Source organism: Stylophora pistillata, chromosome 1, assembly GCF_964205215.1.
Source record: "Stylophora pistillata chromosome 1, jaStyPist1.2, whole genome shotgun sequence".
In the NCBI taxonomy this organism is placed as follows: Eukaryota; Metazoa; Cnidaria; class Anthozoa; order Scleractinia; family Pocilloporidae; genus Stylophora; species Stylophora pistillata.
Window position 1 is genome coordinate 28,740,803 of NC_142519.1, and position 24,634 is coordinate 28,765,436.

Sequence of the window (24,634 nt, forward strand, 5' to 3'; positions counted from 1 at the left end):
CGTACGGCGTGCGTATTATGACATATCTTAATTAAGGTGGCTGAACACAGTTTTCGCGCGCGCTTTTGCCGATGCAATTCAGCGCGCGCACAAGTATTGCAAAAAACAAACATGCTGTCAACAGAGCAGTCATTTCATTTACTTAACACTAACCCGCATATCTGTGCTATTTTTCTCTATAGTTGGCGCAGTGTATAGAGGGATTTAATCTTTTATTACAAAGATATGTTAGAAAAGTTAACGGTGCAAAGAACCCAGCAATTCTCAGCTTTTTCGTCGTTACCGAAAGAAACCAGTTAAATGCAGCGCATGCGTAGTAAGTAAAAAATTGCGATTAAATGGAAAATTGCTTTCTCGGAAATATGCCTATCTCTTGAGAACCACACATTAGAATTTCACGAAATTTGGCACAAAAATACTCTGGGAAATAAGTAACTGGAGTATTTTAAAAAAGTTAATTTTAAACAAAGGAAATTCTAGAAAATCGAGTGAACCTTCATCAAGGGATAATCAAAGATCTCTCTGTTGAATTGTTAGCAAAATGGTGTTAACTTGCGAGTATCGTTACATGCACGCCGCATGCAAATTACAAAGAAAATCTAATGACTAGATTTTCTACAAAAATACAAAACCGATTTTAATTGTCTATCTATATCTATTCATGTCGCCATGGCAACGAAACATACGTCAGCTTAACTATCGAAAAAACAAAGTTTGTGTTGTTAACTTGCTTGCTGCCAATTTTGGCGACCGAGAGATCAAGGGTTTTAGAGAAAATGGTGAAAGAAACAAAGGTATCAAAAGCTGTTCAGCCACCTTAAGACATTTGTTTTTAGTCGAGCGCGCGGCATTTTATAAAGAATGTGACACTTTTCTTCTTTGAATGAATAACAGTCAACAATCCACGTTGAAATATGCTTAGGTCTCGCTCGCAAACAAATCCGTCTGCAACAGATTTACGCATTAACATAAACGTATCAGCGTAAATTACAGTATGTCTACAACTGTTTTCACAGTTTTGCACTGAACTCACGCATTTCCGAGGGCAAATGGTAGAGAGTAATTAGATACGCTCCAGTAAACATGACTAAACTTAGGTGATACAATACCGCCTCCTCTGAACAGCTCAGGACCTCGACCAAATTCTACCTGTTGGCTGGTCAGAGCGAGCCTTCCGCACTAGTACGAAATGTGTTGTCTCGAGGAACCAACCGATAACAGTTCTATTCGCGAACCAACGAAAGCTTTATAACGACCATTCGGAATGCCCTCGATGTCAGTGGTCAGCAGTAGGGGGCGGGAAGCCAGCTGTTTGCCAACCAAAGAAGACGTGGCCCGTTAACCTGAGCTACTTGTTTGTGACGTTCATCGGAGAAAGGAGTCACCAAGAACAAAAAGAGGAAGGTAGGCTGTTGCTCTTTGTTTATTGCAACGTCTCCGATTTCGTTTCATAGTAGTTACCTCGTTTAAGGTACTGCAATACTTATGGTTTCTTAATGTAATTCGTATGTTATTTTTTCCTTACAGAAAAAAATCGGTCTTTCCTGAATCGGTTCCAGTTCCGACGAAAATAGCTGATCAAGGTGGAGTTCATACAAAAAATCACAAAACGGCTCCTTTAGAGCCACCAAATGAAATAAAACTCACTGACCAACTATAAAAAACATAGCTTCACCTTATACGCTTTTAATCTCAAAATTTCTTCGTTATCTTTCTTTCAATTTACACTCGCCCAAATTAAATTAGTTTGTTGCAGGCTTGTTCTTCTTTCCACTGTTTCCGTCTTTTTTTTCGCCCGGATTGGCGCTCTGTGTCTGCGAACCTACGGAAGTAAAGACCAGTAAATTCGTGATTTTAAAATTAGACAGGTGTGTCTTTTATTTAAAAAAAAAATCCAGCATGTCGATGTAAAACATTGTTGTCACAAAATTATGAGATATTTTGTGTTTTAAAGACTTACTTTCGCTAAGCTCAAAATGAAAATAATTTTAGCATTTTCCAGCAAATCCCGTATTGTGGGCTGCTCGCTTATGAATCTGGCTGCAAGAAGCACCATCCGATCCCTGTAAAATCAACATTGAACTTAAAAGAAGCACTAAGCTTCGCAAACTTCAGCTTTAAAAACACCAGAAATCACAACCTACCAACGAACAAGGTAATCTGCTGGCGGTCTCGCCTGAAAAAGATTGCAAAATAATGGAATGCTTTTTTTTTTTAATATATAAATATATATATAGCTCTTTGGCATACAAAGCTTTGCTTTCATGTCCAAATTGAGCACTCTATCTAGGATGAGTCATTGCCGTTGCAATTGCGCATGCTCGCTGGTTTACTCTAGTTTGAGCACTCTGGCATGGCTTAGACGATACCACAAAGGTTGGGTCGTTTGGGGTGACCGTCTCGGTTCTCCCCCATCCTAGCATTAGCACTGCACTGATGAGGCCCAGAAGGCCGAAACAGTACTGTCTGCAGTTAGTTATATATATATATATATATATATATCCCGATTTTCCTAAATCTTGTATGTATGGTAGGCAGCTGTGTATACGTCCACCGCAACATTGGTATTTTGATTGACAAGTTTTTCGAGTAAATGTAATAACATTTGGTCCAAGATGTAATAAGCCTCCAATGTAATAGATTAACTGCGCTTGTGCATCCGCATTGAGATAATCCTCTAACCAAAATTCATGGCGTATTGCGGGCTCGCTCGTTGATTTTAATCAGCGTCCTTTTTTTGCTAGAGACGTAGGCCGAGAAGCATCGGCTACAAAGCTTCATACTGATGTGCTTTTCGTATCAAATTGACAGATCTCAAAACGATAGAACGCTGACCAATCCGGCCATCTCGACCGAACAGGCTTGGTCAAGAGATTTCGCGACTTGAATATCGTTCACAGTTCACAGCTTTTGACTTTTTAAAATCACGAGTCCCAGCCGATCACATTTCTTATCACGATGAAAACAGCCGATCACGTTTCACAGAAAATTCCCTTACGGCCCCTCGCTTCTCGATATTTATGCTCAGTGGCTCTTAAGTCTTACATTTAGAAATGGAAACGAGACGCACGAGACGAAATTATTTGTCTGACCATTTGCTCATACAGATTTAAAAACACATAAACCTGCGACTTGTTGTTGAAGAATTGTAGCATGAAAACTAAACATTCTTGGGATCCTAAAGGAATTTATGAAAGGACAAATCCGAATTTGTGGAAGCATTGTAGCACTTGTAAACGAACGATTTAATTAATTTGATATCACCTCTAGTGCTGTTTACCCATTCAGACTGGGAACAATCTATGACTTATGAAAGAACTGAAGCGGAGACTGTTTCCAAACGGTAAGGATGGGCCGATGCGGTTTTTTCGAATCGATACGATACTGAGTACGATACTGGCGTTTTTCTTCGATATCCCCTGATACCAATACTGTGTCGTCATTGCGTAAATGGTATGTCACGTGATCTGTTTGACGAAATATAGGGTTATCTTGCACTGTTAAAGTTTTGCAGTGTTCAGTAATTTATAGAACATACTATAGAAGCGTCAATGAGACAGTCAAACATCTAAAACCGGATTAAGGACGTGCTTTAGTTGAAACTCGTGGTCGTCAGTGATTTCACTCCTGCAGCGCTCAGACGCCAATACTTTGACTGATACTTAGACTGATACACTGTGGTGCTCATTGCCCAATCTCGCGCCCGAAGTCTTTTCGACTCCTTGTCAGCGGTTGGTCGCAGGTCTGAGACAAAACGCGGGCAGGTTACGTGCAGTATCGAAACCACCGATACTTTTCGCTAGTATCGATATTTTCCAATCTGACCACGGTATCGTTGGTATCGAATATTCGGTATCGGTATCGGCCCATCCATACCAAACAGAATTTACATAAATCTTAACATTGCCTATATTCACAGACAAAACTCGTTTATTGACAGCAGATAAAGGCGTATTCTTTGCATTTTCTTCTCAATGTATAGGACATTGTATTTTAATTTCTCCTCAGCGTCTTCCTAAATATACCGCAAGCTGTGGTGGACATCATGTTGGAAGAATTAAAACTGGGTTTGTCACCAGGTGGGTACATTCAAATATTTTAAAATACTATTAAGTTACACTGGTGCTTAAAAGCGTTTCTGAAATTAGTAACAATAAAAATGTTCTCGACGTTTCGGTCGCAGTCACGAACCTTCTTCAGGGGAAGGGAAAGAAAAAATTCTATGCAAAAGCGCAGATATAAGAAAGACGTTGATTAAAATTCAAGATACGTGTCACTTTTTCTTGTTAACGAGAGTCAAGTGTAAATACTCCTTGGGGAGTAACGCCCCGTCATCTCGGTTGAGTGGGCCTTTGGCGCAGTTAGTCTCCCAGGCCTCGAGAATCTTTCTTTGGTGTCACTTATTGTTAGTCCTGAGAATTATGGCCTCATCCCATGCGATATCGTGATCTGTTTTATAACGTGGTCAGCAAGTGCAGATCTTACGCCTTGTCGCCGCGCGACAGCATTTTGGTGCTCGCCTTTCCTTGTTATGAATTTTCTCTACGTTTCGCCAACGTAACTCTTGCTGCAATCAACGCAAGGAATGTCGTAAACGGGGTCACGGGTTTCTCCTTTGTCCATTTGGTCTTTTGGTTTTGGAAACATCTGGCTTATTGTCTGATAGGATTTAAATGTCACTTTAATGCCGTGGTTTTTCAGAACTCTCTTCATTGGCTCAGAGGTCCCGCTAACGTATGGGATTGTACTGTGCCCCCGTGCAGATTGTGCAACGGTGGTTGTGTCTTTCAACGGTGGTTTAGGCTTGCTGGCACCCAAGATGAAACGTTTGGGGTATCCATTGGACTGCAATGTCGATATTACTCGTTTTTCCTTCATTCGGTCGGATATTGTAGTGGGGATTTTTTCGGCCCGATCCATCAATGACTTAACCACAGTTCGCTTATGCATACTGGGATGGTGCGATGGAAAAGACTGATAGCGATCAGTGTGGGTAGGTTTCCGGTGGTGGTTAATCTTCCGTCTTCCTGGTGGTGAACCATGGAGTCAAGGAAGGCAATTTTCCCTTCGCTTTCGCGTTCAATCGTGAACTTAATGCAGGGCTCAATTGAGTTCAAATGTTCGAGAAAAGTCTGAGTACTATCAGGTTTCATGGTTGTACTCATGTCGTCCACAAATCTTTTCCAAAACAGAGGTTGATTGATAAGAGTAGTTAATGCTCTTTCTTCAAGGTCTTCCATGACCATATTTGCCATTACGGCGGAAACGGGTGAGCCCATAGCTGTCCCATGGATCTGCTTATAATGCTTGTGGTCGTATCGAAAGTTGGTGGTTGACAGGCAGAAGTTAAGTAATTCGATAATGTCAGTGACCGGTAGGGCCGTCTTTTCTTGTAGATTTTCGTCATTGACCAGTCGATTGTGAGCAACATTAACAGCTGCATCTACCGGAATCGACGTAAACAAAGAGATGACGTCGAAGGAGACAAGCTCGTCGTCATCCTGAAGATTGATATCAGCAATGCTTCTGCAGAACTCAGTCGGCTGTTCTTGACGGTAGAGGCGGAATACCAGTCAAGGGTTTTAAGATCTTAGCCATATTCTCGGAAAGATTGTACGTGGGGGACGATATGAACGAAACGATGGGTCGTAACGGATTTCCGTTCTTGTGAATTTTGGGCAAACCATGGAGTCGAAGAGATAGACCATCCGAGCTGTGGAGGTGTCTGTAGAGTTTTTTCCCGATCGTCCCCTCCCGTTTCATTTTGAGCAATATGCCGTTCATATCTCTTTCCGTCTTTTTGGTTGGATCTTTCTTAAAGACCGAGAAGTTCTTTTACTTTATCATCATAATCTTTGTGGTCCATGACAACTGTGCAGTTGCCTTTGTCCGCCGATATGATGAGTCTCGATTCGTCCTTTCGGAGATCTTGTAAGGCTCTCATTTCCTTCCACGGAATATTTGATGGCGGTGGGCGGGCTCTGCTAAGGACTTCTGAAACTTGTACTCTCACTGTAACTTTTTCCTCAGTCGAGAGTTCAGTTATTCTGCATTCCACAACAGCCCCGAACTCTGCAATGGGAATTTTCTTTGGCGCAATAGCGAAGTTCATTCCCTTTTGCAAAGCAGTCTACGGTGTTTTTAGCAGATGGTCGGTTTGATTTTGCCTCCAGTGCTTCCAATTTCTTCGTGTGTGCCGTCTTCATTCGCAAATGTTCTATTTGTTGTAAATCTTTGAATAATGCTTCGGTCTGTTTCAGATCGTCAGGTTCCATGTTGGCGCGCAAGAATTCCGTTTGCCTGTCTTTTTCGTTGTTGAGTTTACGAATTTGCTTGCGTGCCAGCAAGCCTAAAGCCCAGTTCAAACGTCGAATTTCACCGTATGTGCCGAACTTAATGCGAGAGTTAAATTCATGTGAAGTGCGACGTTTGAATCAATCAAATTCGACTGTTTTAAATTAAATGCGACTTTTGCCGTATCTGCGAGTGAAACAGTCGAAGATTCGACTTACGTTCGACTTTTGATTCAAACGTCGCATCTCACATATGCCGAACTTAATGCATGAATTACAGGAAATTATTATAATTCATTTATTACCCACGACTCGCCAAAAATTCTATGAATGTCATGCGCGAAAAAGCCAAAACAGCACCAAAAAATGGTGAGAGACGAAGGAATTCGTAGTTCTTGTTTTGAAAAGACAAAATACAGTTGTTTGACGTGCGGTAATTACTTTTGTATGAGGTGTTCGGTTTTTGAAAACGAAGAGGGCAGTCCTGCGTGGAAAGTAGGAAATTCTGTGGCATATTGTGGGTCGTGTTTCAATGAAATGATGGAACGGGATTCAAGTGAAAGTATCATGACGAAAAGCCAAGATAAAGAAGCAAACAAAACAGCAAAACAAGAGCATCAGTGAAGCAATTGAGGAAACGCTCAATAGACGTCTTCGTCTAGCAAATGAGTAGTGCGCCTGAGAATATCGACAGCGAACAGAGTTAAATTCGACGTTTGAATTAAATACCGTATTTAACTATTTTAGTCGAATAAAATGGGAGTTAAGTTCGGCACATGTGAAATTCAACGTTTGAACTGTACCTAAACCACCTGTAGCGATCGAACCCAAAGCGATACAACGACTTACTTGCTAAGGATATATTTGATATATTTTATGGACAGAAACGCTTGAATCAAATTAATTTATTCGACCGAAGATTCGAGGTCATATCGTAAACTGAAACAAATACAAGCACAGAAAAACTAAGCTAATTTCATGCATTGAGACTAACATGTAACATTCCAATCATTCCATCACGATAAGATTCTAAATTTGGGTAAAACTAAACTAAAACAATTAAGGTAAATAAAAGGATTCGATTCTAACATAGTACAGCCATATAAGGGAAATCCAAAGTGAATTAAGACGAGACAATTTGTGCATTGTAAGTGTCCCGATGTCTAACAGAACCTAGTCTCCCTCGCAGCCGTTTTTTTTGGATGTCACGCAACGCTCCCCCAAGGGGAGCGTTGCGTGACATCCAAAAAAACCGCTGCGAGGGAGACTAAACAGAGCCTGAACTGGCGTAAATTACAAAAATGGACAATACTCTAGTCCAGAAGAGCCAGTCGAGGCTATCTAGCACGCTAAGCTTCAAAACAATGTGATAAATACCAAAAACTAGGGTAGGCAAGGCGAAACGTAAACTTGAGACACTTGGCAAACTTACAAACGAAGAGCGATATATGAAATCGCTTTGTTCGAGAAAACTAGAGAAACTGACGAGTAGATTAAAGGTTTGAAGAAGAAGGTTAAAAACTTACATAACAGTCCCGCTTGTAGTACTTGACCGGAGACGACTCCAAAGTAGAGGCAAGTTATGCTGCTAAAACTTGACTTGTCACTTGCCTAACCAAAAGCCAACTGACTGAATGCGTTTCGACGGGGCTACGTGAAAGCACGTTTCTAACCGAGATCAATGAACTATTGTAACTTCACATTTGCGGTTAACATGAACGAATCAAGATAAGCCTGTGTACAATGTCCAGGATGAGGTGTGCCATCCACTACACCACCGTTGAAAGACAACCACCGTTGCACAATCTGCACGGGGGCACAGTGCAATTCCATACGTTAGCGGGACCTCTGAGCCAATGAAGAGAGTTCTGAAAAACCACGGCATTAAAGTGACATTTAAACCCTATAAGACAATAAGCCAGATGTTTCCAAAACCGAGAGACCAAATGGACAAAGAAGAAACCCGTGACCCCGTTTACGACATTCCTTGCGCTGATTGCAGCAAGAGTTACGTTGGCGAAACGCAGAGAAAATTCATAACAAGAAAAGGCGAGCACTAAAAGGCTGTCGCGCGGCGACAAGGCGAAAGATCTGCACTTGCTGACCACGTAATATTAATAAAAACAAATCACGATATCGCGTGGGATGATGAGGCCTCAGGACTAACAATAACTGGCACCAAAGAAAGATTCTCGAGGCCTGGGAAATTGAATTGTCTTCACTAGGACAAGTTTGACAAAGACCCACTGGACCGAGACGACGGGGCGTTACTCCCCGAGGAGTATTTACACTTGACAAGAAAAAGTGACACGTACCTTGAATTTTATTACGCGTCTTGCTTATATCTGCGCTTTTACACAGAATTTTTTTCTTTCACTTCCCCTGAAGAAGGTCCGTGATTGCGACCGATTGCGTCCGTGATTGCGACCGAAACTAATTTCAGAAACGCTTTTAACCACCAGCGTAACTTAATTTGTATTTTCAAATATTTTTTAATGTTGGAAGAAGTCGAAAGTGATGACGCAACAATATTGGAAGCTGAAGGCTTTTGAAAATTCCCGCAGTACATATATATATGTATATATATTTCTTTGTAGCAACTAGCAGTGTTTGCCCCGTGGCGTTCCTTTGCGCATTATAGGGGGATCTAGTTACTGGCAATTCATCTATTCCCACCGGATACTCTGAAATATAGCTTTGAGAACAAACGGACTCAAATTCAAAGAAAAAATTATTTTAAAACCTTTCAATCTTAGCGTAGGTTTTAAAATGAGCTATTTATAAACCAAAAATTTACTTAAAAAATAAAAAAACAAAAACGTTTTCGACACTAGGTCATCATCGGGGTAAATAAGCACCGTCCGCTAAACTGACATATTTTAAATCTTTAGGTAATTCCCGATGGGAAGAGTTGAAACTACGCTTCAAATGATAAATCAGTATCGTCAATATATAGATTTAGGCAAGCCTAAAAGCAGAGTTCCAGATAGTTTATTTTCCAGCCTTCATCATATTAAAAATCCTTGATGCTGCCTGTCGAAGAGGTTATTCAAGGAAATTTAGAACCGGTGCGAGTGGGGAAGGGGGAAGGGAAAATTGGCGGGGTCTAGAGCCCAGGGACGATGTTCTCACAACTTGCAAAACGATCAACACGCATGTCAGTCAGCGGTATTTTCAAGAAGCTGAAGAACGTCATCGATGTTCCTGATTTTGTTAACGGATTTTTTTGAAGGATAGGGAATGTATTCTTCCTCAGATGTAGTGTATGAAGTCAGTATCAGTTGAAATTATATTCTATTGAGTGTGAATGATAATTTCAGGGTGAGAAAATTAGCCAAAATTGAAAGAAACGACGGTAAACGACTTCGAGTTAAGATAGATTTTGCTTTTGGCTTAGTCAATGAAGGATTTATTATAAAGCAAAAAGATTTCGCTTTAATAAGAATCAGGATTGACTTGTATATTTTCAAAGTCGAGAAAGTGAGCCCGCTGTGTTTGAAGCACAATAAAACTAAGAGGCTCGTTTGATTTTGTCTTTCTTTTGACTGTCGCTTTTGCGACTTCATACATACATACATACATCTTTATTTAACAATGCAGGTTAGAAAGATTGGCAAGACCGAAGTCCTGATGTGGACCTGCCTAATTACAAATTAGATACAATCACACTAAAATATATTTAAAATTGGAAAAACAGAGTGAAATTACTTCTTAAATACAATTCTAATTAGATAAGGTAAATACAAAACAATATTAAATTTTTAATTAAAAATACAGAAAGTCATCGTGTTTCATTGAAACACAGCAGGAACCTTTGGCAAAATATATGCTATTGAGAAGATGCTTGTTAGCCTTAAGCTTAGTCTTAAACAAACTTAAGTTAGCACATTTCTTGACATGATGGGGAAAAAGATTCCATACCCAGGCGGCTCTGTGTTTAAAAGAAGACCTGCCAATTTCAGATCTTGGTCTTGGCACTTCTAAATTTAGAGAATTTCTTCAGCTGTAATTTGTTTTTGCCTTAGAAATTAAAATATTTAGATCCTCCGTATTTAAGCTATGATAGGATTGATAGGTCAGAACCAGCAGTCTTTTAACATAATACAAAGAAATGGGATTCCATTGCCTCAATTTCTTGATCTCATCAGCTGGAGTGGTCATAGGTAGCTTGCAAACAATCCTAATTTGCTCTCATATGAATACGTTCAATATCCTCCGTAAGTGATGGGGAAGCAGAGCCCCAAACAACAATATTATATACAACACGAGGAATAATTGAATTGAAATAAATAGATTCCAAGATGGACTGAGGCAGGAATCCAAAAGTTACAAACAACCACACAAGCGATTAAGTCATTGTGTTTTAGGAGCACGGAGGCGTATTTAGTTAAGCTCAAAACAGAATGGTATAGAACCTGAATAAGCTTTGCGTTTGAAAAGTCTCCAGTTTTTCTTTTCCCTACTTTTAATTTCCTTTACATATTTCTATGAACGTTTCAATTTTCTTTTACTTATTTTGCAACAGCTGCTGATTCGTGATGTTTTCGTTTAAAATTTTGTGCGCAGCTGGCCAGATTGATCCCTCGCGCATGCCCAACGTTTGACCGCTGGTTTCAGTTGTTGTGCAGTTATGCTGTACAACCAGAAGACAGAGCTGAATCCCGCATGCACATACGCTAGGTTTTGTCGTGCAAAACGGATTCTGAGTCGTTCGCATGGTTGATTTCCTATTCTGTTGCGTCCTTCTCCTTGCCGCTTTTCTTTTACAGAACAACCTCTACGTCTGAAACAAACTGCCGGATCATCTATTAGCTTATCACCATCATTGACTATGCCTTTGTCGACTTGATCTGCAATTCAAGCTCTGTTTCGTTCGTTCGGTTACCATGTGTAATCCCTTAGCTATATCTGCAGTCATATCCGTGTCACCACCACCGTCGTCCGTCGACGATACTATCAGTTCCACTTTTGGCGTAGGTGTCATCCTGGTAATCAACGGTATCACTCATTCCAAAATCCTGCTCTATATGCATTTTATTTGCATAATCCTCGGAAATTTCTCCTTCTCCTGGGTCATTTGCTTCGTAGTCTTCTTCACTACCTTCGTTGTGATCCGTAACTTGTTCCAAGCTCACGTATTTCTCCATGGTTCTTAGCAAAATGTCCAACGCACATGGTAGCTGCTGAAACACTCACTTACGGACTGAACACATGCTAACCACCAACTCCTAGAGAGAGCACTATTTGGATGTCAATATCGTACAAGTTTGCTTCTGCATACATTGTTATCTGATCCCCAAAGGTCCCATCTCGCGCCACATGAGTTAAATAGTCGTCCCAGCGAGCCAACTCGTCAACTGGCAAATGCTCCAAAAGAGGGTGGCCATCGCTATCGCACAGATTACTTTCTAAGTACGCTACAATTTCCTTCCTCATGGTTTTAGCTCGACTTACTCCCAAAAAGGTTGTCCCTCAGAGTTTCCTATTCTTTCCCCCATTTTCTTTTCTTTGAATCAATTAGTAGACCATTAAAAAACGGCTTACACGAATAGTTTTACTCACCCCTCAGAGAAAGCAAGAGCACCAATTTTTGCTTGAGTCTCTGGGGAACGGGACATCATTTACAGCCTTTAGCATAAATAACCATTTTTAATGTGTTGGTAAACAGCTTCTTTTCATCTACACCTGTTAAATGTAAGTTACTGAGTATATAATTTAATGTAGATCCATGCAGTTTGTTTGTCAGATTTGTTGCATACATTTCAAGATCAAGAGAATATACTTGTCCCCAGTTCTGTTCTCTTAGAGAGAAAAATAATCTTGTCTCGAGAATTTGAAACAATAACTCTTTAGAGAGCTGCCACAAGGTCCGAATTGGGAAACAAAATGTGCATGCTAACAAGGTCTGGTCAAGAAAGGAAAGACAAAAAATGTATATCCGAGCCTGCAAATTATCCGACCTATTCATGGATAAGTCTGCAGACTCCCTTGTCCAAGTTTGTAATTTGGTTAATGACCTTATGACTTAATGACTTATGACTTTGACTCATACAAGTACAACTTTATCACTTTTTTCCAAAACTTGAACTCAAGAGTCTGAGCCAATGATATATGGAGGTACTGGTCAGCGTACTCATAGTTTTGCCAGCTGTCATTTGATGCCGTCAGTATAACGGTCTGCAGCCAATGCTACTCGACTTGAGTCTAGCAAGTAAAAAGATGTTGATTGATATCAGCGAGCCCACAATGTGACATGAATACTGGTCAGAGGATTTTTTTAGGGCAACAGCTATCACTTCAACACTTCAATGTGGATGTCCGTTATAACAACCATGCACTAGCGCAGTCAAACGATTGCATTGGAGGCTTATTACATTTAGGAGCAAACGTTATTACATTTAGGACTTTATTACATTTAGGGGCAAATGTTATTACATTTAGGAAAGTTATTACATTCAGGACTTCAACAGCCATACACTATTTACAGCAGAAAAGAAAAGTGCAGGTGTAGATTGATATAATTGTCAAATGGCTGACGATGAAATAAGTCAAGTGAAAAGATGAATGGCGAACTGTCACCCTCTGATGATTGGGCGACTGTATTGTTGGATTGGCGAAGATTTTGAAAAAAGTAGATATAACATGTCATTTGGTTGCTTTTCGAGCCACAGAGTTATGAAACAAATATTGAGAAACAAAACTTACCTTGATAATTGGATATTTAGTCAGAACGACCGGAGGATTTAAAGTCGTAAACCTCTACTTGAATCTAAAACTGGATAATAGACGACGAAAGTTATCTTCAGTTTAATCGAACGGTCAGTGACAACATTGGTAAGTGGTCAGTGCACAATTTACCATAATGGCTTAGCGTGATATGAAAAAACAGTACGTCCATATAATGGACCATATAATGGCTTAGCGTGATATGAAAAAACAGTACGTCCATATAATGGACCACATGGTGTTTAACGAAACGGAAGGGAAGGGGAGATCAGTTGTCACTATTAACAGAGTCAGTGAAGGGGAACTGTAGAAAAATGAGTGTTTCTTTAGTTTCATGATTGTCAATGCAGAGGAGGGGAGGGGGGGGGGGCGATCATTAGATTTCCACAGAGCCTTTAAGTTTGGGGGGTCATGTAAATTTGATTTGATTTGATTTATTAAATTTGCCGACAGGCAGGGACACCGCAACAGCTTTGCGCCAGTTTCTGCGGGCCCAGTAACCCACCCATCCCACCCCAGGGGAGGACATCCATCACACAGTAATCTCGTGACAGAGTGACAAACCAAACTCCTCCGAGCCCCCACCGATAAATAATTACCGGTCCATAGATGTGATTGGTTTCCATTCGATGAAGCAGATATCTTAAAGCATGCAATTCATTAGACTTCTTTTGAGCTTCAATGCCTCTTCTAAGTAGTTAGGTTGTAGTTTTTCCTCAAAAAAAAAAAAAATACTCGCCTTCATTTTTCAAGATCATCCCTGGCGATCTGTATTATTATTCAGCGTCTTTCATTAGCCGCGTTTTACCTTTTGATTTATCGTTTCTCTTTTCTGTTTGTCCTAAGCAAACGATTATTTCAAGTCGGCCGGGTTTATTCTAATCAAAGGTAATTCTCTGTGCTGGTTAAAACTGAAGGACTCAAAAGATCGTGAGTTAACTTCCTTCACATGTCATTCTGATTACAGTAAAGCTTTTTATTTTCTTTACTTTTTTTTTTTTTAAGGATTTACAGTCCAAAAACTGTATAACTGATAAAATGGTTTCTAGTGCAACTGCTTTTTGTTTCATTTATTTTTTCCTTAATGTGACACGAAAGAAATACCACCGCTTCCATTATGAATATAGTAGAGAACCACGCCAAACACAGACATTTTCGAGAAACAAACGGCCGAAGAGCCAATGTAATTACTTGAAGAACAATTGAAGAACCTTATTTCAGAGTTTTAACCTAAAAAGCTAGACCAGAAATCTGTTGACGGAAATCACTATCAAAAACAAACAATGACTCTTCAACTGGCGTTTGCGTCTTGGAAATGTCTAGCCAAGTTCCTCGTTTTAGGAAGAGTTGATGTACTCCTTCTTCAAATAAAGCCAACGCGTATCTATGACCGCTGACCAATTACACTGAGGTTAATGTAAAATGTTATTACACTCCCATGATTTGAAACAATGCAGAATAATAACTTACTGATAGAGTCTCAGACGTACTTAGTCAGTGTTCAGTTGCGATCTTATGCTGTAAAACTGTTATAATAATTCATGTAATGGAATATATGGCAAATAGTCGCTTTTAAGGCGAATAAATGCATTATGAAAATATTTCACCTAAATTTACAATTTGGTAATATATAATCCGTGTTAACCTTCTTCATTTTAAGCCATCACTTTTTCTTTTTTTTTTCAACATCGTCCCCAAGACGAGTTCGCCTTCAAACGTTTGCTCGACTTTACCAAGATTTCGTAGAAGAATTTCTCAAATTAACACGGCGTTTCTCTTGTCTGATATCGCTTCTTGAAGATATATATATTTTTTCAACCACCTTTGGTTTAATAATACATTGCTAAATTTCAGCGAAGACGAAAACTTAAATCAGTGATTCATTGCTCTATGTAGAACAACATGGAAGCTTGTTGCTTCTCTTTTTAGCCGTGTGACTCTCCGTAGTAGCCTTTCCTACATTAACCATTCCATTTTTTCCATTTTGAACAAAATCTAACTGATCCGGCTGAAGAGGAAGAACAGTTCTTGAGGAAGTCCGCTCTTTTTCCTTCTTCTTCACCCCGTCGTATATATGCTGAACAAGCTCCTCGAACGCTTCATTGACGTTTGTCGAATCTAGTGCGGAGGTTTCCATAAAGAGCATCTCTTGGTCGAGTGCATATTGGTGGCCTCGTTTCGTTTCTACTATTCGTAGATGTTTCAGGTCGCATTTGTTGCCGACTATGATGACACACAAGTCTGGTTCAGTGTGTTCTTTCAATTCCGAAATCCATTTGTCGAGGCTCTGGAATGAGGTTACCTTAGCGATGTCATAAACCAGAATGGCACCCATGGCTCCACGGTAGTAAGCGCTTGTGATGGCTCGGTATCGTTCTTGGCCTGAAAAGAACAAATTCAAGGTTAATAAGCAGCATTTTGCACTGAAACAATTTTGATCCGGGACTGCATTGGATTCCCTTTACTACGTGCTGTGATTGGTCAAGATCTTAACCAATCATGCGCAAGACTGAAACGCAACTTGGTCCCCAGGGTTTTCACGCGCTTGAGGCAGTTTTTTTATCTTTGAAATCTAATTGGCTTCTTTCAACGTAAACATGTTCATTATCAAAAATTAATTAATTAATTTCTTTAAGAAATTTAGAATAAGCTGATTTCGCGCATTTTTCACTCGCGTTGGGAAAAATTTGACAGCAGATTTACAACACCTGAAAATGGTGACATTTTGATTCCCGAAAAATGTCTTCGCTTTAATCTTAAAAAAAATGATTTTCTAGACTTTCTAATTTGCAGCTACTATTGTTTAAAACAAATTTGCCTAGTGATCTCGTATATTTAGTTGACTTAATGGTGCTTTTTTTTTTTTAATGGATTCAGCAGGAGGGGTGGTATGTAAACCTCGTGTCGTGCAATTAGGGTCTGAAATCGAACGTGCGCTTCGCATTCGTTCGAATTGTAATCATACACATGAATTCAAACAATACTGCACTACCGACCCAGTTCAAGCATCACAATAAGCTATTAAAGGGCGGCTAGTATCAGAACTAATCTCTCATTTTACTTAAAGTGCTACATGAAAACTTTGCGGTTTCTTATTTACGCAGTCGGATTTTGCGGATAATCCTCAATTCGCAAAATTAAGTTTCCCTCAAAAAAGCGATATGTCCCGCCAGAATAAAATGCCGCAAAAATTCACTTCCTTCGGTTAGTTTGCTTTTCCCGTATTGAGACTCACACGAAATATCCTTCTATCCTGTGTACCTATTAATTCAGTATAACTCGAAAAACTTGAAAATATTACGGCTCGTTTTTCTCTTTTGCGTTGTTTATGTTCTTTTCTTAAAAAAAAGAAAAATGGTTTGTTCCGGCGCAGAACACATAAATTTGCCAATCCATAAAAATTGGTAAACAAAAATTCTCATGTTACTCGGTCCTAGTCAAAAGCACAGATGTATCATTTCAGCACGGCTGAAGCAGCGGAAAGAAGATCAATATATTAATATAACTGTTGACTTAACCCCACGTTTTAATTAATAATCATCAATAGTAAGTGAACTATGTTGAGTGTAATTCGATCTGAAATTAAAAGCGTGGTTTTATACTTGAACTCCCGTGAGTTTTTATTGGTTTTTATTTGCAATCACAGGTATGATGACTTCCGTCCAGAATTGCTCCTCACGTGGTTGAACTGCCATGTTATAGATTCATTTGATATGCATACCGATATAATATGAGAAAAGCGTAGTTTTGGCATCAAAAGTCGCTAAATTCGAAAATGATGGACTTGTGGTCTTTCCTTTCCTTTCCTTTCGATCAGTTCCTTTGTACTCGATCGTTTGTTTTGTTGAAGCGTTTCGTTCTCACTGGCTGTGACAATGTACGCCATTTTGACGAGAATTTTCTTCTATTTTCGGATCAGAGTCTCAGCAAAATAATTAACTGTTTACGTAAAAAGGTTAAAGCTGATCGATACAGAAACCACTGATATTGTAAACAGGGAATAAGACTAAAAATATTCAATATCAGCAGGAACCCATTCGAGCTATTTGCTGTAGCACTTTGAACCCTAACAGCAGTATACATATTCTCAATACTGTTTTTTCTTTTAAATTTCCTAAGGTGCGAATAAGGGGAATTTGTTGAAATATTACGAGCTTCTTTACCTGAAGATCAAATCCTTTATTCTTGTGATCCTAATATTTGATTCAGAAGCGCTATAGTCGGGAGAATTTAGATGTTAGTCATTCTTCGATGTCCTAGGGTTAAACAATCGGTAGTCAAAAGTGCTTAAATGCGTCTCTGTTAATACTAATCCGTTACAAAAGAAAAGTAATTAAATTAAACTTGGATTGTTTAGCCATTGATACGTGAATAAAATATGTCCTCCTTTTTGTTTGGCTTAGGTGAAGTTTAATTTTCGTGACAAAAATGGTTTTTATGCAGCCATTTGCTAAAGGCTAATAAGAGAATCGGTTTTTTTTTTTGGTATGGCTTATGAATTGAGCAGCTTTGAGAGGGCTAATTAGATCAATATGTTTTATATTTTTATCAATAAGTTACATAAACTAAGCTACGTCTTATTTTTCGCTAAGAACTTGAGGGATTTGAGATATTTCACGATACGTTTTTGTCTTTTCGAAAGACCTCGAGCACGATGCCTTTGTTCAAAAAGACAAAAGAAATTCCAGGTTATTTCTAACGTAATTGATATAATGATATGTATAACTTGCCTGCAGTGTCCCAAATCTGTGCTCGAATGTTCTTGTCTTCCACTTCGATGGTCTTTTGGGCCAGTTCTACGCCGATAGTTGCCTTTGAACCGAGATGAAATTCATTCTTGGTGTATCGGGATAACAAGTTCGATTTCCCTACTCCAGAATCCCCGATTAAAACGATTTTAAATAGATAGTCGTACGAATCCTCGATGCTGGCTTGTTGTTGAAGCATATTGTCTGAAGCGCTATAATATATAACTCGGTGACAAATTAGAGAATTTTAGACGAGACGGTTGCATGCATTTGGCATCGTCAATTTAACTGATAGGTTCCCCATCCTTCGCTTGTTCCTCTTAGCTGATGTTTGCACAGTCCGTCTGTTTTGAGCTGCAAGGTAATCGAAAAGCAAGTCACGTCTTCTGATGTTTTTAACCGTTCTGAAGCGTCGCACTAAAGCTGATTTGACTTACAGTTTTTTTCCATTATATTCTGTATTGTTGCACCAGTAACAGTTAAAACTGAAGATATAAAAAATTTCCTTGTGGTTGGAGTTGCCCACATCTAGTATCGTGTGTACTAAGTGAGTGTTAGGCATTGCATGTTAGCAATACCTAACATTTTCATTTTCAAATCACTGCCGAATATATCCTTTAAAGTTGTCGAGTCCGTCGACCCATAGCTTCTGAGTCGGTAGTTTGAAACACGTAAATACGTCTATCAGAATTACAGAGATATACTTTAATATTTGATCACTAATAACGTCTAAATTTAACTTACCTGGAGTAATAAGCAAGTCTCAGTTGTACAACAACATATAAAGCGATGTTCACATTTGGTAAGCAAATTAGCTAGCGAAAATATCCTAAAATCTTCTTTTCCGCCGTCGCTTTTGGTACTATAAGTGCTTCGTTTCTGAGCTTTAGGCAGTCTTGGATCGCGGTATGGATAAGTCTACAGTTTCATCTAAAACGAAAGTGCCTTAGAAGAACGCTGTGTTATTGTGCTCATGTAGTCCGTATGCTAATCAAGTTCTATTTCCATTTATCTTTAAACATGAGGGCAGGGTGCGTTTGGTACGGCAGGTGACCTCATAAACAAAAGATTTCTAAAATGTTATCTCTTAATACGATAAAGATACGCTGCTTTACTGCACCTCATCGTTAACGAAAATGAAAACAATGAGTTGTGTAGAAAAAAATCTTATGATATATTTTAGAAATAGATAATAGTGTCATTTATAGAACAAATATCGTCTCTCAGTGACCAGGTTAGTGATATAGTGTAACCTTAAGCGCTTAGGACATTTTGTAGTCCAGCACTATATAACTTTTATTTATTATCACGGTATTATTATTATAAACTGATCAGTTGAAAAACGTTTAAAGGACACGTATCGAGGTCCAGCAGGAGCCCACTGATGGGCTCCTGAATCCAACCAGAAGATTATAAAGGTGGTCAAAGTTAGAGGCCCTAAATGGTAGGAAAATCATGACTCTCTTTAGCTGCTCTGATACAGTATAATTGATTTAAATAAAAAAATAATTATTGTAACCGTGAAAGAAAAAGAAAAATTAAAAATATTACAATAGTTATTCATTATTTGTTTGCGGGAAATCTTAAGTTTGCGCTTTTCAAGTTTCTTTGTGTAAGGCTAGTACATATACATGTACAAGTCTTAATGTACATGTATATGTACATTAAGAATTAAAAATTCTTAATGTACATGTATATGTACATTAAGAATTAAAAAACAGATCTTTAACAAGATCTGTTTTTTAATTCTCCCCTCTAGTTGCAAGACATTTCCTTGAAAATTAGTTAGGAGAATCTGGTGTTAGATTAAGATAACAATTTCTACCAGACAAGTTTGAGTATTCTCATTACCTGTTTATTAGATGATGTATGGTTATTACAGGGAGAAGTTACATATTAATCCTTTCCTTAGAAGTTTCTAAAATTTTCAAATTAACAAATATTCCCGAACAACTAAGTACTCAGTCGTAAAACTACACAATCACTGTCTCACTCTTTTTTGCATACAAATGGAGGCTTACTCAGTTGAATATCTTTTCTATTCTCACAATTTCCTTATTTAAATATAGTCGTTTTCCTTCCAGTTTGTTTACTATCTGAGCGGAAAAGGATCTGCCGAATGACCCGGATATTGTGTGGGCAGATTGACCAATGACAAGCTTCTCGAACACAGTGACGTAGAGGTACCAAAATAAGTCCTTTTTGGATGGGTACAAAATCATAACACCAGGTTTCGCTGACTGAGGAAATTTTGGAGGAATATAAATTTGAGGACGAAACCATTGGTTGAGCACAGTCTGCAGGTTTTCGCCGGAGAGGACCCATCCGGCATGGTTTGGAAGGAAAATGGCAAGTTTGGCATTCACACTGGCCGAACCCTCCGAAATTCTTCGACTAGTCTTGGTAAAGCAGACTGCGGATTCCTTATCAAAACTGTTAGAAACCAAAACATCAACTTCACTGATGAACAAGTCAGGGGCTGTCTGAAAAGGTTTCAGATAGGAGACGGCCTCGACGAAGACAGTGTGGTGAAGGAAAGCCGTGATGATCGCCATTGGCGCTTTGGTGGTGGTGGGGGATATCTGGACTACAGAGTGTTGTACTCCCTTGGAAAGCGTAAAAGATGGCTCATGACAACGGTTTTGAGAGAGAAAATACCCGAAGATTACGACAGCGGAAACGAATACAAGGTTATCCTTGTAGAAAGACTATCAGTCCACGGGTCTTCTTGGTACTGTTCTTCTCCAAGGCTCAGGCGAGGCGATTGTCGCGCGGTTTTAGAAGGAGAAGAGGCGAGGAAACCGAAACGAAGAAAGTTCGCTCATGTCGGCGATTTACGTAGTAAGTCGAACGATGCCTGCAAAACTGAAATCCTTTACGAAGTGAATCAGACAGAATCTTCTTCGTGTTGGCCTAGCTACCTGCAGCACGACTTGAGGGATTTCAGAGAGCAGAACAAGGCCCGCTGTAAGAAGAAAGGGGTGAAGAACAAAACACGTTTGTGGGGAGAGTTTAGCAATTACGATTTGAACAAGACTCCCTACCAAATTCTACGAGAAAGAAATCTGGATTACGGCCCAGAGACTGATCACAGTAAGGACAAGCTGGTTTCAAGTTCAGATAAGCAAGAGCACTTTTCAAGATTGGATAAATGTGACTTTGATCTAGGGAAATACATTTCTGAAGCTTTAGCTGGAACCTCTGCAAAAACTGACAACAAGAACCGTAAGAAAAATGGAAAGACAAGTGTCCTCAAGGAGACAGAATTAAAGGCTGTCAACCCAGCTTCGTCTCAGCTAGTTAAGTACCATGAGAAGGGTTCTGCAGTCCATGTTAACTGTGTTGACGTTTTGGATGGTATCCATGCCAACCCAGGGATTGGTACTACAAATGTTGGCCATCCAGGTGTGCCTGTAACAACAGCAAGTGTTCCCCAAAATAGGTCATTTTCTGTAGATGTAGACATCACTAATGACAAACTTGACAGACAGGCATTGCACATGCAATTTGGAGAGATGTACATAGAAGGTGAAAGTGCACCTCGGCGATTCAGTATTGGCGTCTCAGATCCGTCCACAAAATTTGTCTTTACATGTCACCCCTATAGTACTAAGACTACAGATGAGAGAGCTATAAGAGTGACTGTCGCTGTTGTGAGTGATGCACTGCCTTCCCAACAGTCTCAGCACTGCAAGGAATTCTTGGAGAATTTCTTTGGAATTTTGGAGTGTGAGAGCAAAGTTTTGGAAGAACCTTTACCTGCTGATAAAAGTTCACTTGATTACAGCCCAAACTCAAACAACAACCAACTTGACAGAGTAGCAGTCATGCCCTTTGATTTGTTGTGCGATATCAACAGGTGGTCCTACAGGGCATTGACTGTGAGTCTGGCTTTGCCCGATATTCTGAGTAACAATGCACTTTTCCCTGCTCAACCAGCTACAGGTGATGGAGAATCTAAAACTACCATCATACCTGACACTGTTGTGTGTGAAGTCTGTTGCTGTGAGTTTTATCATGACACTCGCGATGGTAAGTATTTATTCTATTTATCTAAGCCTGCCAACTTGTTGTTTATGATGAGAGATGTTCAGTGTTTATGTTTAGAACACCAGGCTCAATTTTTAGCTCTAACCCAGCAGGGTACTCTGTTGTGGTCTTTAAAAAAAAAGACACTGAACCATCCTCATTTGTCTCTCTGTTCAGGGTCCCATTTATTAAAAGTCCCGATAACTGAACAGGCCTGAAGCCATATTTTAAAATTAAAATTTGAAAAAATAGAGAAGCAGGTTCTAGCATCCCAACTAGTCCATTTTGTTTTTTATTTTTTAGCTGATATTTTCATGATTGTATAATTTTCAAAACTTTTGAAATCCTCATATTGAATGAAAAGAGAACTGCTTACAAGTCTGTCAAGTTACCAAGACCCCCCTGGAGTGTAAATGGGAACCTACAAACAAACAAGGAAACTCATAAAAATGCAGGGTTACTTCTGGTAGTGGACTAACATCCAGGCTTGAGATGTTGGTGTTATTTCTTTATATGAGAATTTTATCCTTCTAAAGTTATTTGTTCAAATTTGTTCACAAATGACAAATGGAAACTAGGCAGACTTTGAACACGCCATGATAAATGCAACAAATTATGGCTGCAAATATTGCATTTATCATTTCAACCTCACACACTATTTGATACTGATTGATTGCTTCTTGCCAATCAGACTTTTCCTAATGAGTGTATTAATGTATATAATGATAATTAAGTGCTACATTGTAGGATTTTTGTTCATAAGTTTTTATAGCACCATTTGTGGTTGATAGCCAATTAAGTAAGCTTCTGATGTACGTATGTGTTCTTCTGGTCTCTAATTGCTAGCAATCATTATTTTTAGATACCAGAACATTTGCATTTCCTTGTACTGCTCTGAAGGCCTGTCTCCACTGGTTCTGCAATGATTGCTGGAAGGGTTATCTCTCTGCTCAGTTACAACAAGGAAAAATATTCGTGAAATGCCCAGCATATGACTGCAATACCATTGTGGATGATGTGACACTTATGGGTCTTCTACCAGGCATGTTTCGTAAACTGTTAACCATGAGGCAAGAGAAAGCTGTGGAGATGAGTTCCAAGTGGAAGTGGTGTCCCAGGAACAAGTGTAACCTGGTTGTGAAGGCAGCTTCACACAAAGGCTTCAAAGGCAAAGAGGACAAGACTGCTTCATTGCCTGTTCATTGTTCGTGTGGGCATACCTGGTGCTTTTCTTGTCAAGAGGAGCCCCATTGGCCAGCCTCATGCAATGAGGCAGCATTTTTTCACTCACAGACAGAAACATATGAAGAAATTGTGAAAACTAAATCAGGTGGAATAACTTCTGTAAATGTCAAGAGATGTCCTCACTGCAGCTATCCCATTGAAAAGAATCAAGGATGTCCTCATATGGTTTGTGGCATGTGCGAGGGAGAATTTTGTTGGACCTGTCTTGGGCCCTGGAATGATAAACACTGGAGTGCAGACTGTGACCAAAAGTTCAAAGAAGAAGAGGAGGTAGAGCTGGTCAATGATATTGGATCAACACGATTTAATGCCAATTTGCGGGTTGCAATTGTGAACCGCATGGCAAGAGCTGGTCCCATGTTGTACAAGAAGTACAGTGCTGTTAAGAGGCTAGAAGAAGCATTGCACTTTCATGAAGTTTTCAATAGCCACTGCCCTCCTGTAAAAAGATCAACACCATCAAGTAACAATTTATTACTGAGCCTTTACAACTCTCATCATCTCCCTAAGTATCTTAAACTGTCAGCAGATTTCAAGTTTCTGGCTCATTTTGTGGTTGAGGGTGTCTCGATATTGATGGCAGTTTCGAAAACAAAAAGGCGACACAATGAGCTGAAGAGACTTGTATCAACCCTGCTGTTTGTTGCAGAGAGACTGGAACATTTGGCTGATAAAAGGAAACTTTGCTCACAGAGTGACAAGGTGCATTTTGAAATGCTCTTGAAAGCTGGAAAGCATTGCATTGAATGTGTGAGAAGAGTCTGCACAAACATTCATCATCCCTGAAAGAGTGACTTTAGATAAACAATTGATTGAAACTTAAAAATTTTATTAAGACAGATATTTGGCAGAATATCTTATTAATTGACTACCTAAATGGATGGAACATTTGGCTGATAAAAGGAAACTTTGCTCACAGAGTGACAAGGTGCATTTTGAAATGCTCTTGAAAGCTGGAAAGCATTGCATTGAATGTGTGAGAAGAGTCTGCACGAACATTCATCATCACTGAAAGAGTGACTTTAGATAAACAATTAATTGAAACTTAAAAATTTGATTAAGACAGATATTTGGTAGAATATCTTATTAATTGACTACCTAAATGGATGGATAGCCAGGACGGTGAGAATTTAAAAAAAAAAATGAATTGGATCCATCTGAACATTTAAAATTGTGAAAGTGGAAATTATCTACTTTGTGGTTATGATAAATAGTTATTTTGGCCCTTTTAAAACATTGAAATGTCTTCTAGATTTCCCAAGTTAATTATAATTAAAAAGTAGAAAAACATATTTGAATGTTCAGTTGCATTAAATGGTTATACCCACTGGGAGCTCATGAGAAATTCTGAATAGGGCCCAGGTTTCCAAAAACTGGAGTTGTTCTAGAGAAAAGCGAAAAATCAAATGAGTTTTGATGGGATAAAGTATGCCCATCAAAACTTATTCCCAGCATTCATTGGGAAGAGGGGTGGTAGTGCAGACATCAAAGTACAGTGGTTGCTAAGCTCTTTGACTCTAAGGGCCTGTTTACATGGAGGTGGGGGACCCTAGGTAGATGAGGTAACCTGCCTAGGTGGGGTAACCCACCTCT

The 24,634-nt window shown here is 39.3% G+C and overlaps 2 protein-coding genes and 1 long non-coding RNA gene across 4 annotated transcripts; 1 reads left to right on the top strand and 2 right to left on the bottom strand.

The window, feature by feature from the left end:
• Positions 1-1,405: 1,405 nt before the first annotated feature.
• LOC148741983 (uncharacterized) lies at positions 1,406-8,435 on the bottom strand. Its single transcript, XR_015997875.1, has 3 exons — positions 7,820-8,435; positions 1,961-2,063; positions 1,406-1,822 (listed from the first exon to the last, which is right to left on the bottom strand). It is a non-coding gene; the product is annotated as an uncharacterized LOC148741983 (long non-coding RNA).
• A 5,639-nt stretch (positions 8,436-14,074) lies between these two features.
• Positions 14,075-18,762, bottom strand: LOC111329062 (uncharacterized). 2 transcript variants are annotated; one of them, XM_022933664.2, is made up of 3 exons: positions 18,512-18,762; positions 17,750-18,121; positions 14,075-15,401 (listed from the first exon to the last, which is right to left on the bottom strand). In XM_022933664.2, the coding sequence occupies exons 2-3, from the start codon at positions 17,964-17,966 to the stop codon at positions 14,908-14,910; spliced, it is 711 nt and encodes a 236-aa protein (XP_022789399.1). In that variant the 5' UTR covers positions 17,967-18,121; positions 18,512-18,762; the 3' UTR covers positions 14,075-14,907. The 2 variants fall into 2 exon arrangements, with proteins under 2 accessions (XP_022789399.1, XP_022789400.1); XM_022933665.2 differs by lacking the exon at positions 18,512-18,762 and adding an exon at positions 18,205-18,421.
• A 1,200-nt stretch (positions 18,763-19,962) lies between these two features.
• On the top strand, positions 19,963-23,969 carry LOC111329056 (uncharacterized). Its single transcript, XM_022933657.2, has 2 exons — positions 19,963-21,799; positions 22,659-23,969. The coding sequence occupies exons 1-2, from the start codon at positions 20,098-20,100 to the stop codon at positions 23,825-23,827; spliced, it is 2,871 nt and encodes a 956-aa protein (XP_022789392.1). The 5' UTR covers positions 19,963-20,097; the 3' UTR covers positions 23,828-23,969.
• The last annotated feature ends 665 nt before the right edge of the window (positions 23,970-24,634 follow it).

Coding starts and splice junctions, on each gene's coding strand:
- LOC111329062 (XM_022933664.2), bottom strand. CDS start 17,966: ATGCTTCAACAACAAGCCAGCATCGAGGATTCGTACGACTATCTATTT. Junction 15,402..17,749: donor ACAGATTTGGGACACTGCAG/GCAAGTTATACA, acceptor TGTTCTTTTCAG/GCCAAGAACGATACCGAGCC.
- LOC111329056 (XM_022933657.2), top strand. CDS start 20,098: ATGGTTTGGAAGGAAAATGGCAAGTTTGGCATTCACACTGGCCGAACC. Junction 21,800..22,658: donor TTATCATGACACTCGCGATG/GTAAGTATTTAT, acceptor CATTATTTTTAG/ATACCAGAACATTTGCATTT.